The sequence below is a fragment of the Mus caroli genome, chromosome 2, assembly GCF_900094665.2.
Source record: "Mus caroli chromosome 2, CAROLI_EIJ_v1.1, whole genome shotgun sequence".
Classification (NCBI taxonomy): Eukaryota; Metazoa; Chordata; class Mammalia; order Rodentia; family Muridae; genus Mus; species Mus caroli.
The window spans coordinates 99150691-99166153 of record NC_034571.1 but is presented as its reverse complement, the minus strand read 5'-3'; the positions used below and the strand labels follow the sequence as shown (position 1 = coordinate 99166153).

The following is a 15463-nucleotide window of genomic DNA, read 5'->3' as shown; positions in this document are numbered from 1 at the left end:
AATCTGTATGCACCAAGATGTCATAAAATTTGGTCTTTGTCCTGGAAAATGACCCTATTGACAAATCTATAAATATACCTGTCAGCAAACAAACAAATGAAAATGACCACTGGGAGTCAGAACTCCCAGATCCTGGGATGACAGCCTGGGATGTGGGAAGAAGGCAAGGCTGCTTGCTGTCCTCATCTTGCTGAACCAGAGACTCCCACATCTGAGCTTCCTTCCTTTGGGATATACCAGACTGTCCCACTGCACTCTGGCAGCCTGGACCTGCTGATGACTTGTATATGTCTCAGACTGCACACATCCATACCCTCAGCTTTCATGTCACTCCCAGGTCTTGCACCCAGAATGCCCTGTGCCTTTCTGTCTGTGTGCTCTACTCAGCAGGGCCATGGGCCAGCACAGGATGCCTGACACCAGCCCAAATCACAGCCAGTTGAAAACTGCTCTCTCTTTTTCAAGGAATAAGTAAACCAGCCAGCAGAGGCTACAACACAGCTCTTCTCTGACAGTTCCCTCAACACTTGTCCCTCAGGGAACGGGAGGCTGCAAAATGTCAGGAGGTGGAAGTGTCTGCAAGGGTGATTGTACCAACAGAGGATACGTGCCAGCAGGCAGTGTGGGCTGACATGGACGACAACTGTGCATGCATGCACACACACACACACACACACACACACGGGCATATGCACACACACACTGCAATCCAGTTAGGATGCCATCTCCAGACATGAAGCAACTCCACTAGAATAAAATGGATCTCGATGATCTGTTCAGAAGTACCACATAGATGTCGAACTGCAAGGTTATGTTGAAATCCTCCAATCAATTTATTTCTGATCATTTGCCTTTGGCGATTTACAAAACCAAAAATCCTCAGAGTTGGGAGTCAGTGAAATGTCTTCCCCCTAGGACGAGTCTCCTTGTATTTTTAATCTAGGTGGCTAGGACCCCAGAGTTTCTCTCTCTCTCTCTCAAGCTTGCTAAAGAAAATGTGTCTATTTGACTTAAGTGTTGCACAGAACAGACAGAAAATAGCAGGCAGGCCTTTTTCTAACCAACAAAGGCTTCCTTTTTTTTCACTCCATTGCTTGGGCTCAGGCACTCCTGCCCTGCATGCTGCCACTTTAAACATGATCAGATCTGTGCTTCTTCGCAAATAACAACTGACCAACAATGGGCCCTGCTTCATAGATTTGGGGATGTTTGGCTTAAGCTGCCAATGACTGAAGGCCTTTAACTCCCACCGGCCAGTCACAGTCTGCTTTGTTGTTGTCTCTTAGTGTGTCTGTGCTCATTATTCCTTGACATGCAACATCCCCCTCCACCCTCCAACCATCCACCACAGCACCGAAAGCAAGACACAAATGGGAACAGCTGGAGGGGTTCAATGGGAACCGATGCCTCTTATGCAAAGAGGCGGGAGACAGGACAGCAAGAGGGGTTATCTGAGATTGGCAACAGCTTTCAGAGGATCTTGTTTAAGAACTCAACCTTTGAATATGACTGTAGTGGAATTATTGTGGGGATTGGTTGCCCAGGTTGAAAATGCCAGCTCTAATTCAAAACAATTCCTAGTGAATCCCTTGTTGCATATTTTTAATTACTTCTACACTTTGAGCTTTAAAATCAAATAAATATATAAATTTGAAATATTACCATTTTCTGTACACATTGTGGGATGCAGATCTACATACAGCTGTGTTTTGTTTTAGGTTTTTTTACAATACATTACCAACTCCTGATACCTGTAAAAATTATTTCTTTGAGGACCATCAGGTTGTAAAATGGAGTATATGAAAGTAACCATTGATTTAGGACATTAACCTAATGTGGGAACAAAATTTGTAACACCACACTATAAGGTTAAAAAGAAAATAGTGTAATAAAGAAAATACAAAGGCTTTGGCATGGTTTTTTTTTTACAATCAACAATGGTTAATTTTGATATGTATTTGTGAACAACTGCAAAACACTTAGGTTTAAAACTCTTGCAAGCACTTTTAATTGATTAGGAATGAATTCTAGATGCACAAAATGATTGGACTGTGAACAGTAATACAGCTATATCTAAGAACAATTAACTTTTGCTGGCCAAGAAAGAAACAAATGATTGCATGAAAATGTGTATAAAACATCTATAGAGTATTGTCAAATATAAATGAAATTAACTTTATTATAGAAATCATTCTGAGGATTTCTAGGGAAGACAAATACTTACATTTTGACATAAAACAAATTGGATTATATCGAAGACACACTCTACCTTTTAGCTATCAACTTCTCCTTAAATTCATATCTTACCCTTTTTTGCACATAAACTTCATCTGTTAACAACCTTTGGAAAACCAACAGATAGTTTTTACATATATCTAGTGTGTGTTGTCCCAGGTTCAATTATATGCAAAGGAATGATACAAACTTGGAACATCGGTCCATAAACTATGAACAGATGGGGAGAAGTATTTGATATATCTTGATAAAACTCTTAAATCCATGGCAAATCTTGTCGATCATGGTTTCCTTTAAACAACCACATGAGCCAACACAGATCCACGATCTGACAGCCTGTGTTGTTCTTTTCTTCATTATAACATACCAATGCCCATTTACAAATAATACACCAAAATGAATAAAAGTTTGGATACCAAAATGAAGATTTGTTCCAACTGATACCGTGCCTTCTGTATGCAAAGGTCCTTGGTTCTAGTCCATTCCCGGGCTCCAGTTCAGGACACAGTTACAAAGTGAAGTGCTTCTAACAGCCATTTCTCTTTCTTTCCTGAATACCCAACTGCTGTGTCCACATAGTCATTGGCGGAGTGAACACAATTTCCTCTCTCGATCACACTCTCTCTCTCCTTCTCTCTTTACTGTAATCGAGGCCAGTACTGAGACATGTCAGGTTCACTTCCGGGAACTTGGACGGGAACTGACACTCCAGGTGAAATGAGTCCTATAAATGAATACAATAACAGCTGCATAGGTACATTCTACAGTAGAACACGGCACCGACACACAGACTTTCTAAAATTCAAACACCAGCCGCATAGGTAGATTCTACGATAGAACACAGCATGAACACACAGACCTTCTAAAAATTCCTAACACTTCATAATACAGTTTTTACTTTATAAAAAAAAAAGAAAGAAAACTTTCAACTATTAGAAAGAAAAGCAGACCTTTTGAAACTAGAGGCTATGTTTGCACGTACCTCATGATACCCAATGTTTGGAAGTTTCTTAGTACAACCATCTCTGGAAGACTAACATGCTACATCCTCAGAAGCCAAAATGGGGCTGGGTGGGAAAAGCAGACCTAACATCTACACTCCTCAGCTGGCATCAAGAAGCTAGAAGATGTGAAAGTCGTCTAAAGAGTACTCATCACATCAAAGTTCAGTGGAGCCTCGCTGTCCAGCTCTGACTGAGATATCATCTGAAAACGTGATTTGGGTTCTTGTCTTCATACTCTATTTCTGTGATTACGTTCACCATAAGTGATGACTTGTCTAGATGCTGTCAACGCGCTAACTTAACTGAATTTCCCTAGTCAGTCTGTTTGCTTTCAAGACAAGAGTAGTAAAATATTCAACACACTCCTTTAATGCAAGGTCAGAAGTTTCTCTTCAAGTCAATAGGAAACACAGTGTGAAAGATCAGCTGGCCAAAGAGGCCCAGTAGATGCCTCTGCACAGCTGCAGAGAGCTCACCTGTTGAAGTGGTCCCCGAGGTGCCCATGGGCTGACTGTTCATGTGTGTTTGCATGTGCGGAGGGGTGTAGGTATCATAACTCCGCCCATTCACTGAAGGGCTGGTGGGCAGCATGCACGAGTACGAGGAGGTCTGACTGGGGACTGGGGGCTGCCAGAAGAAAGAAAAGCCTGTGATTACTGGAACCACCAGACAACTACATCCCAGGCTACCCTCTTCTCCAGGGCTTGCCAGCACACTTGGTCATTACTGGTGTCTCTTTGGAATGTCCTAGAATTCATTGGCCACCACCAGAGCATGCTGTGTATTACATTTCTGAAACACAGTAAACGCAAACAAACGTCCAGTTTTGGCAGTCTGTGCTGACTTTTACCTCTGCTAGAGTTACGATCATGAAAGACATCCTCCCTCTGCAAACTTGGATCTATTGGGGAATGCTATGATCACCAAATCCCATAGCTCAAGAGAGCAATAGGAGGACTCTCTGGAACGTTTAATGGAGGGACCTTGGGAACAGTTCAGTGCTGGACTTGAAGGATTAGAGAAATAATAATAATAATAATAATAAACCGCACAACCATAATGACGTCACATTGAAGAGGTTAGAAATGTCACGAATATAACTTAAACACAACCTGAGAATTAACTGTGACTTCCTAACTGACCCCAAACCCCTGCTTGAGTCTCATCCATAAAATTGTATTGCTATCTTCAAAGTATTCAAAACAGAAATGTTGGGGAGATGAATGTCTCTCATAACTAAACAAGAAATATGCAGAGCCAGGAGAGAGCTCCCTCATGGAAGCTCTCAAGGTTACTTGAGGTCAAAAGCCTCAGGAGGTGGATCAATAGAAACAGAGGGTCAGCAATAGCTGTTCTGCTCTGAAAATTCTTGACATCCTCAAACCTCCCTTCACAAAAACTGACAGCCACCGAGGAAGGTCCAGTAGGAGATACCCATTCTTTGCAAGACAGAGAGGATCTTGGTCAACAGGAAGAAGCAATTGACAGAGAAACTACCCCTCCCCATTCCAGAACCTACAAAGGAGTTCTCTCTGAACAATAAAATCACACATTGTTTCTATTTTCTTTGTTCAATGATGCTATTTACTTTTGTGACTGTATAATCTGTGTAATTTTTAAAGTCAATGTTTAAAATAAGTCACCCCAACCTATTTCTTTAGAAATGGAAGCAAGCTTAATATAATCCCTCATCTATTTAATTATTTCTGGTTTTTTTTTTTTTTTTTTTTACCATGTGCACATTATGTCACCCTCATAGAAACCTAGAAGTTGCTACAGTATATAGCAACAAAAGTGCACAAGCTACTCTATGGCCTCATTAAAGTCTGATGATGACTGCTCGTGTCAAGTTCAAAAAGGCAAACAGGCCTAAAGGGCCCTGCCAGAACTTCAGCTTGCATTTGCTTCTAATTCCTGCAATCACTTCCTCTAGGCAAACTGACTTCTGGGAAATTCCAAAATAGTTGTAGCCATACCAACTTAATGGGCTGCTGGCCCCTTCATTTACATCAATTGCACTATGTCCAATAAAAAACAGATGCCATAGAAATGAAGCAGGTGAATACGTCCTCTGGAACTGCTTATCCAGTTCTAGGCCTGAAGATTGAGAGACTTTATTTTGCTGTTATTTGAATTCCAAGCCTGGCAAAAGATGTTCAGTGCAGGCTAAGTAATCTGTATAAAACCCTCAGAACTGCTTCCAGCAGGGCTCATGCTTCTAATCTTACACCAGCAGGCATATCTGATGGTCGTACAAGCAGGAACCTTAGGAATGCTGATGTTCCTAAGACATCAGAATCCTCTAAGCAACAGTGATCTAGCACATACCAGGAGTCATGCAGAACTTACACTAGGCAATGCCAGCTTGGTCCAGGACCAACCCCTAAGAACACGGGCCAGGGTATTATAGTAAGAATGCCATCCAGCTCCCTAGGCAGCAAGGGTTACCACTGACCTGTCACATCGGCTGCAGCTGACACACATTAAATTTCTAGCAAATACCTTCTATTCCATTTTTACTTTTAAACGTAGAAGGAACTAGTTTCCCTATTTTACTAAATGCATTTCACTCTCTAAAGAGGAATCTTGCTTTTCAGCCGCCCCTCCCTTTTTTCCTCTTCCTCACTAGTTTCTTAGAGGAACCAAAAAGTAATCCTCAAAATATCTGTGCTGCTTCTGCATTTATTAATACAAACCCACTAACATAAACCTAAGCTTTTTACATGCCAACATCTTACTACCTTTCATTATGCCCGAATTATTTCTACTTTGATACAAACATCCCTGGTAGCCAAAACGGACCTCACTCCCGCCCGGCATTCTCCAGCTAACATAATGATGAAAGGCACATTAACTTGACTGAACAGATCGAGTGTTTGTTTTCCAAGGGCATGAATCAATCAATCAGTCAATCAATCAGCTAAAAGAGGTTGGATTGACTGTCTCAGAGTTGACTGGTCAAGCCAATCACTGTCACAAGAAGGACTCCCAAGGGAGTAAATGCAACGAATGGGGTCTGCAAGCCTGAACCCATCCCTTGCCCTGTGCAGCAGGTGACCGTCCTCTCTTACTTGCATAGGCAGGTTGTTTGCCATGGTGAAACTGGGCATAGGTGGCAAAGCACTGTACGTGTTGGTGAGGGCGGTGTCTGTTCGGCCCAACATGGAACCTGATGTGAAGGAGGAGACTGCAGAGGAAGAGAAAAGAGACAGAGAGAGGGCAAGGTCATTCATTACAAGGCAAGAGAGAGCCAAGGGCAGGCAAGGTTAAGAACCGTTTCTTGGCAGTTGGAATTTCAAGTTACCAGGTGTGGTGGGCTGTGGGATTGGCTGGTAGACACTGGTACTGAAGCTGCTGCTGATAGGAATGTGACTAGGGGTGTTGCTGGCCTGTCTTCTCTGGTTCCTTAGTTTCTCTTCTCTTCTCCATTTGGCCCTTCGATTAGAAAACCATACCTGGAAATGCACAGAACAGGTTAGCCCTGTGCTTGCTACCACTTGGTCACAAACAAAAAGCCCTCCATCCCCACCCTTGCCCTAGGACAAGGGAGTCTTTGCAAACCTGACCACGCTTATGTCAGTGACTGGTATGCAGCCAAGGCAAAATATAAGTATCCCAATGCATAAAAACCACATGGTCCCTAGGTACCTGTATTCTTGCTTCAGGTAGATCTATTTTGGCTGCTAGTCTTTCCCGGGCAAACACATCTGGATAATGGGTCCTCTCAAACTCTGAAAGAGTGAGATGGTTTTATATATTACACCAGAACACAAAATAGTTCAGACACTGGATCAACCTAGCTTTTAACACCCAACTCCCGTCTCATCCAGCCAATCAGACAGCTTAACAATGTGCTGACTGTACTTGCAAGAACTTTCCCACCAGGAGCAAGTTTTCTTTGGAATGACATTTAGTGTCTGTCCTTATCTGTGGCCTAAGACAGTCAGACAGGTCATCATTTCCTTTGTCTGTCAGAATTGTAATATTTCAGTTTACTGGTGTGTGAAAAGAAGAGAAAAAAATGCATGTGTGCTCGCGCGCGCACGCGCCCACACACACAACACACACACACACACTGAAAAGTGGGGGTGGGGGGCTTTTCATCTTTTATGCAAAGAGCCCTGGCTAAATTTAGCCCTTTTGTGCTTTTGCTGTGGCATTTACTTTGATTTAAGGTTTCTCTGCTTTGGAAATTTCCCAGTCACCTTTCTCCAGAGCCTCAATCTGCTCTTGGGTAAAAGATGTTCTATTTCTTTGCAGCTTCCGCTTCAGCTGAAGTCGCATCTGAGCTTCATCCGAGTCTTCTCCGTTAGAACTGATGGAGTTGGTGTTCTCTCCCCCTCCTTCCTGTTGCTGGCAGCCATCTGCAACAAAAAGAATAGGACAATAAGAGAAATCGGAATGGCATGGGGGGCTTCTAACTCGGTACAGTTAGAAACTCTGAGGACTGGGTAATCTGCTTCTCCACAAAGCCTTCCTAAGTTAGTCAGACATTAGCCTTCTTTGAATGACACCGTTACCAGAGTCACATTTCCTCTGTTTTCATTTAGATGAGACCTGACAGTGCTCTCACAAGGTCTCTTTGAATGACAAAGCAAGCCAAAAAGTTTCCTGGCAAAATGATCTTTTTCTCTGACTCCTCATCCAATTCCCTTGCCCTACAGAAAGTATTTACCTATGGCTGTGTTGGGAAAATAGAGTGATGTGCACGATTTCAGCTGATCTATAATCAGTAATTCCTATCTAATCAATTAGATGTTGATAGGTTTGTAGAAAATGCTATTAAGAAACCAAACCAAGCTTGTAATCTTTTTAAAAAAATATTTATCTAGTTTTTATTTGAATTCTGCACAGTCAATTTCATTTTAAAGGTTGTGAATTTAGAAGTGCTTGCATTGTTCTGCAGTTTTATTCAACCATTGTGTGAGTGTGTTTCGCCTTGACACCTATTACGAGCACAGCTGTAATTATATCATCACCAAGAACAGGCTATAATTGCTGAAAATGGAATTTTATATTTAGATAAAAGGACTGTCCATTCTTTGTAATGTGTTGCACCAGAGAAAAGTAAGATTTCTTTTAAATTTTTAACGTGTAATTTTAAAAGAGAGACGGCGGAGAGTTCACTAACTAGCTAAATATGCTAAGCTGCAGCTGAGTCCTTGGCATATCATTTAAGTGGTACATTTTTAATTAGGGCATTTCCACCACTTTTAATGTAATTTCTATCATTAAACAGGGAAAGTTTCATTGTTTTCCTTTGCGCTTGGTGAAGAGCTGTGCACTTGGGCTAACCGGCTCTGCCGTGCACCTTGCGGGCAAGGCGGCAGCCTGTGGGAAGGAAAGGACTCAGGTCTTGGCTGGGCTTCCCAGGGCACTGCAGGCTGTCTTGGGTCCTAAGGCCTGTGGCCCCCACGGGATACCAACAGGAACTGTTCTCTCCGGATCCTAGAAACTTGGCCAGTTTGGGGGGAGGGGGCGCCAGGCCTCTGTGGGAATCGACTTGGCCAGGAATATCATTTATAACCAGGAGACAATAGGCCGCGCCTTCAAAGCGTTCAGGGAATTGTGACAGGATCTAGTGGGATCTTTTCAGGAACTTTGAAATGTTTTAAAACCCCAACTTTCTCCCCCATTTAAACAGGCGGATTCATCGGCACTGGCCACCATATGGGCCCTTGGAGATCTATTGAGATGACCACCAACACTTGAATAGCGAAGGGCTGCTTTTCAGCACCACACAATGCCCCGCGAGTAAGGGAAACTATTAAACTCCTGGGGCAGGAGCGTTGGCAAACTTTCGTGGGCAGAATTTTGAGGCCACAATAAGCACGGACAACAAAAGGATTCTCTTGAGGCGTGCAGCGGGCCACATTGTGTTACAAGAAGCCCAGTCAACAGACTTTTCAGCGAAGTGTGTTAACCCCTCTGCACTGCTATCATTAATCACTGTCCGGAGAGCGGGCGCCTCGGTGCTATTTAGGGCGCTTGGGGGGGGGGGGGGGAGGTGGATGGGGGGCCAGGGCAGGGGGTGGAGGGAAGTGGGGAGGGTGGATGGGGACCAGAGCTGGGACTGAGGGGAGGCAAAAGGAGAGAAGCTAAAGAGGAAGAATGGTGTGGGGGAGGGGCGGAGAAAGATGGAGGGCTCCAAAGAGATGGTGGTCAAAAAGGATAAGAAGGGACAGAGGGGAAATGTAGAGGAAAAAGAGACTGGAGAGTCGACAGAGATGGGAGAAAACCACGAAAAGGAAGAGGAGGAGGGAGCGTGTATTGGTAAACAAGCCGCAGGCATCTTGCCCTACTTCAGATGAGTGGGGGAGGGGAGGGTCGCCTGCCGAAGGAGACGCGCCGAACTCACGTGTAGGGGCACAAGTGGCTGTACTAATTTGCTGCCCCAGGTCTCTTGAGGACTCTTCAAAGTGGTACCCCCATCCAGGGGGGAAAATGATGAGAGCCTGTTCCATTTCCCTTTTATTGTCGGATTCGGTGAAGGAGGATACATTTTTGTCGTCCCCCCCCACCCCCCCGTTGGAACTACTAAAAAGTCCATCGGTTACTGCTTTTGGAAACACAATCCTGCCTGGTCACTTATGCCTCCACCCAAAAGAAAAGCCCCACCCCTGTCCCTTCTCTAGCATGTTAGATCTTGTCAATTAAACAAAGCTGGGGGTCTCCCTCTGAAGGCGCCAAGCACATAGCGTTTCTCTATTCTCATCTGCTTCTTGGACATCCTCTTCATTTTAAAGCATGGAGGTTATATTGACAGTCCTCCACGCTCAGGCACTACTTATAGACTAGCACGTGCTGGTTACATAAGCCTAGGGTTTGCGCTACCTTGAAAAATGATATTTAGGGAGGAAATAAAAAGTCTAGAGGAGCAGGAAAATGGCATTTAAACCCTGTTTTGCTGCTTCTTTTTAAAAGTGGAGTTAGAGAACGCTACGGGATTCACCGCCGCCCGCTGCCCGCCGCCACCGCCTCTTAACCAGCCCAGAAAGCAATGCTGAAAATGTGTTCACTACTTTAAAAGTAGCAAGTGTTTGCAGCCAGGTGACTGAGTGCTCACTTAGATAGAGCTGGAGGGTTTTTTGCTCCCTCCCCCAACCCCACCCCTGCCTTTGGTGGCTTTACCTTCCACCCTTAAATCTTTTAAGAAACTAAAAATAGAAGTTAGAGTTTTCTAATTCCCCCACACGATAAACTTAAGTGGCAGACAATTAAGATATCTCCTTTAAAAGGCGTCCCCTCCTAGCAGCGCAAAGAAGGGACCTTCAATGGGCGCCGTGCACCTCCCAGGCTAATCCCAGAGAAGAGTGAAAGCGCCTCCCATTATCCCAGCCCCAGGACCATCTGACGCAGGGGATAGGATTTGTTTCCTGGAAGAAGAAGAGGAGAGAGAGAAAGAGAGAGGGAGAGGCGGGGAAACAGAAAAGAAAAAAAGAAAAAAAAAAGACGCTGGGAAATAAAATCATTCCTTAGTTTCTTAGTGTCTTAATCAGTGAGGCGGAAAACAAGCAAGAAAAGATAGCAACGCGGTTGCGGAACCTTTTCAGCTCCGGAGCGCGGATCAAAACATTGAAGCATCTGTTGAAAGGAGGCTGACTAAATCCTATAGAGGGCCTGGGTATTATGGGGGTTGGGGCGAGGGAAGGAGATGAGAAAAAGTGTCTTCGTGATCCCTAAAACCACCAAATCGCTGGAGAATTGGGGCTGGAATAGAGTCGTCTCCTTATTGTCAGCCCACGTCGTCAGGATTTTATTCACCGCCGCGTGGCGTAGATCAGATGGAAACCATATTTGTCTCCCTCAGAGACCTAACCTTTCCTTATGCTTCTGGAAATGGACTCTTTACAACCCCAGATCAGCCACTTGGGCTGGAAAGGAGGCCAGGGAGGGAGGGAGACCCTCTTAGCACCAAAGGGCCAGAGGAATCTCCAGGAATTTAAGCCTGGAAAGCTGACACCACAGACCCCCGAAGTCCCCACGCCCAAGAGCCACGCTTCCTCCCCACGCTGGAGGCGGAGCAGAGAGCCTGGGGGGAATGCACTTAGGTGGGGGTAAACAAGGTGGGTGGGTGGGACATTCAAGAAGTGTATGACCCAGCACACTCTAGTATCTAGCTGCCTTGAATTAAAAGTCCCTGAACTAGCGCCACCTCTCGCCCCCAGCGGCCACCACCAGGCCTTTCCCTTTTAGTCTCTAGTTCTCCAGCTCTCCAGGAGGAAAACCTGCCCTAAGCAGGGAACACTTCCTCTAGCGGAAGTTATTGCCCTGGACTTTAGTCTTGGCACCCAGAGACAGGAAGAGGGTGTTCATTCCCTGGTCTCCATGCAGACCTGAGCCCCAAACGCCAGGGAACACAGGAGTGGAGGGCTTCTGGACTCAGCCCTCCTAGATCTGAGCTTCTGGGCCCATTGCCCACAACCGAGACACCTTCGATCAAGTGGGCGGGGAAGGGCTTAGCAGAACTTCAGAGTGCTGGGGGTGGAGAGTGGATGGTCACCAGTTGAGGTTCTAGCTTCTCTGGGGTGTGTTCTTTGGGAATGCATGGAGGAGTCAAACCTCAGGCCCTGTGTGATTGGTTATATCTTTTCCTAGTAGACACCGGAGACTCCTGGACCTGTGAGCACTCTGAGTTCCAACTCAAAGCTGCAGGTTCGAGGTCACCTGAGCTGGGGCGAGGTGTCACCCAAGGGAGCCCGGGCCTGCACATCAGAAGCCTGCACTGACCAAGTGCGGCGGCGGTGCTCGGAAACCAGAAAGGAGCACTTTTCTCCCTACCGTCCCAGTGTCCGTCCTATATTGTTTTCTGCTCTTAAAACTGACATGTCTAATTGGCAATTGGTGCCGAATCGTGTCCAGGGGTCTCTTGTGGAACATTTCTACAGCTGTCTCCTTCAGCTAGACGCTTATTCATGTCGCCTTAATGAGAAACAAAACGTTCTCTAATGAGCAATTACAGAGCGACAGGATTGTTCCCATAACAAATTCTTGCAAGTGACAGAAGCATCCTTTGTACCAGATATTTCGCATACTGTTACCGATTTTCCCTTCTCTAACCCGGCTCTGTGGAGGCGCCCTGCACGCGGGGCCGGTCTAAGAGCTCACTGATTCACAGCAGCCCCTTCGCCATCCCTGGGCAGCCCCTGGCCCTATGCCCCCAGGCTCGGTGGTGCTCCGGGGGAGTGAGACTCCTCGTCCCATTATCCCCGCATATTATCTCCTTGTCACAAAGACAACAAATACCGATTAATCTTCGAAGTAAACTGTTTCCTATTCTTGACCAAGTTACCTCGGTGTGAGTGGGAAGGGGAGAGAGCCAACCCACTCGCTCCTCTTCCTGCACCCTTCTCACAGATCCTGGGAAAGGAAAACATAGTTCCTATCTGCCCCCTGGCCCCAGAACCTCTTCTCTTAGCCTCAGCCCAGTACTTGGTTTCCCTACCCCACTTCTAACCAGTTGCCACCACTGAGAATAAGAACTGGAACTGGGGGGGGGGGGAGTACGTGGGTTAAAGTTGGGGGAGGGAACTATCACTGGAAGTCTTCAAACTGGCCATGCACATGGGGGTAGGGGGTCCGCCTTCTCCTACCACCTTACTCAAAGTTACATAATTGTCAATTATTTCAAAAGCAAATAATACAATTATATTTACCTTGCAGTCTCTCGGTGTGTTAACTTGTCTCAGTTGTACTGCAAGTGCGCTCTACTGCATTATAATGTCAATTTTGAATAAGGCACCACTAGGTTCGACCTTACACATGCACAACCTCCTAACCAATTCATACAACCCTTGACATACATAATTCTTACAGTCACCAAGATGGTTTCACAAACACCAATTAAAAAGTGAGGTTGGGGTATCAAAGCCTTCCAGGATCATACCCTCTTTAATCTCCAAGGCACTGGAAGCCCAGAGGAGTAAAACACTTCAGGAAGGTGACTGCTTGAGTTTTACCTTGTGTGGGTTGCCCTGGTACTGAAGTCCCAGGATACCAACCAGGGCGGGTGCCCCAGCTTCCGGTCTGCCCGTTCAACATCCTTAGTTTATCATACATGCCGTCTGCGCCCATCTGTTGCTTTTCGCTAGCCAGGTTGCGAAGAACTCTGTTTATTGATGACACCTGCAAATCAAACCAAATGGTAGTGTCTCTGAAAGACATAGTCACCCCATCTTAGGTCCCCATCTCAGCTCTCCCAAGTTTTAAAGAATGACCCCACTACACATACAAAAGCTCCCAGCCATCCTGGAACAGTCTGTGGATTTTTAACCTACTTTGTGGAAAGAATGGCAGCTATCATTTTGTTCCTGGAAATGAAGTTGGGTAAAAAGGAGGAAGCAGTCCTTCACCTCTGTAGATATCACTAATAACAGCTCACTGGGCTGCTCCGCTTTGACCAAAGACTCGGTGATAAAAGACTTACTTTAGAGATCTACTTTATCGGAGAGCAGAAATGGATGCATGTTGCCTGAAAGAAGCTTCAGGAAAATGCTTTGAGGGGAATTTAGAATCTGGTTTTCATTTTCATTTCCCAGTGCCTTTCCCTAGTTCCTTTGACTCCTGGTTTGTGGTATCCAAATGAAGGGAACTACTCCTCACACTTCAACCCCATTTTCCAGATGGTCAAAAAGTCAAAGCCCACCTCTCCATACCCCCAGGTACCCTGGAGACCCGTGCAAATCAGGGAAGAGAGGAAGAGAGATGGCAAGGCCTGGGGAGAGAAAAGAGCAGGAGGAGATAAAGAAGTGCCAGAGATGGGACTTGGGGCAAGGAGGACAGATGTTCACAATAAACTTACACTGGGTATGTTATCGTTGGTACAGACACCCTCGGATAATAATCTGTCTCGGATTTCCCAAGCAAAGATGGACGGGCACTCCCGTTTATACTGGGCTATTTTGCTTACAACTTCTGGAGTCGCCACTCTTGGCTTACTCCCTCCGATTGCCCTGGGTCTGATGGAGCCAGTCTCGTAATACCTGCCCAGAATTTTACTCACACAACCGTTGGACACCTGCATTAGGGAATTGGACAGAAAACCACATTATTAATAATTTCAAGACAAAAATAAAATTGTTTAAGTATGCATTAAACAATGACAAGCTTACGTTTTCATTGTCCAGCACCTGGACTTTTGCATCTGCATGGGTCTATAACACAAAAATATACCTTCAATGGTACGAGAACTTACTGTAGAGAGCTTTTTTTTTCTTAAAAATTACATTTGTAGCCCTAAAACTACAAATAATGATGATACTTTCAAACACTTTGAATTATTTTTTTAAAAGCTTTTTTAAAAAAAACTATTTTTCTAAACACTGTGTGAAGATGCATCAAAACGAAGTCAGGTTAATTTTTTTGTGCTGACCTTGTCTAAAGTAGTATTATGTTGTGAAGAACAAAGGGAAAATAATTGAATTTTTATGATTTTTCCCTTAAATTTTTGCCCAGTTGAGCAAATGTGAGTTAGGAGGGGATAACATTTGCCTTTGAAAATCCATATACATTCTTCACAAGCACGATGGATGCAAACAATTTTCTAAAATCTGAGGTTAGCACGGGATGGGAAGAGGGGAATGAAATTATCCCAGCTTATATAACTCAGCTCATTACAGCTTATACACTGTTACCACAATGAATGTCTTTACCAAATGAAAAAAGTATATTTTTAATTCACTCACATTCTTTTTCTTACGCAGATGAATTATCTTACGTAACTGACTGAGGTTGGAAGAGACAGGGACTGTGGTGGAAGGAGAGGGGAAAGCTGGAAGGTAGGGAAGTGGTGGGGATGGAGTTGGTGAGGGTGGTGTGGTCCGTAATTAGTAGCGTTTACAGTAAGAAATGAAGAGAGGACGCTTAGAGTGGAGGGCCGCAGGACGAGGGGGCGGGGTGGGGTTGGGTAGGGAGCGGCGAGTAGGGCAGCCACGGGAGGATCACCTGCAGAATTCGGGAAATGTCGCACGGCCGGGCCCCGCTGTGAGCTAGCTCTACGATCTTCTGCCGGGTGGAGTCCGGCAGTGGCCGCCCGTTGACAAAGACACCACCAAGCTGATTCACTCCGCTGTGACCTGAGGAAAGGACGAGGAGAGGAGAGGAGAGCAGAGAAGAAGAGGAAGAAGAGGAAGAAGAGGAAGAAGAGGAAGAAGAAGAAGAAGAAGAAGAAGAAGAAGAAGAAGAAGAAGAAGAAGAGGAAGAGGAAGAGGAGGAGGAGGAGGAGG

At 45.1% G+C, this 15463-nt stretch overlaps 1 protein-coding gene across 5 annotated transcripts in view; it reads right to left on the bottom strand.

Moving 5' to 3' along the window:
- Window positions 1–813: 813 nt before the first annotated feature.
- Pax6 (paired box 6) overlaps window positions 814–15463 on the bottom strand; it is a 22861-nt gene continuing 8211 nt past the window's right edge. Inside the window, exons 1-10 of one of the 5 annotated variants that reach the window (XM_021183318.2) lie at window positions 15183–15313; window positions 14351–14392; window positions 13711–14256; window positions 13199–13364; window positions 7445–7603; window positions 6888–6970; window positions 6544–6694; window positions 6311–6426; window positions 3716–3866; window positions 814–2959 (exon numbers count right to left, since the gene is read on the bottom strand). In XM_021183318.2, the coding sequence (XP_021038977.1) occupies window positions 2874–2959; window positions 3716–3866; window positions 6311–6426; window positions 6544–6694; window positions 6888–6970; window positions 7445–7603; window positions 13199–13313 (861 nt within the window). In that variant the 5' untranslated portion in view covers window positions 13314–13364; window positions 13711–14256; window positions 14351–14392; window positions 15183–15313 and the 3' untranslated portion in view covers window positions 814–2873. Of the gene's footprint in view, window positions 2960–3715; window positions 3867–6151; window positions 6427–6543; window positions 6695–6887; window positions 6971–7444; window positions 7604–13198; window positions 13365–13710; window positions 14257–14350; window positions 14393–15182; window positions 15314–15463 lie in introns of those variants that run through there. The other 4 variants (XM_029471300.1, XM_021183256.2, XM_029471310.1 and 1 more) reach the window with 4 other exon arrangements.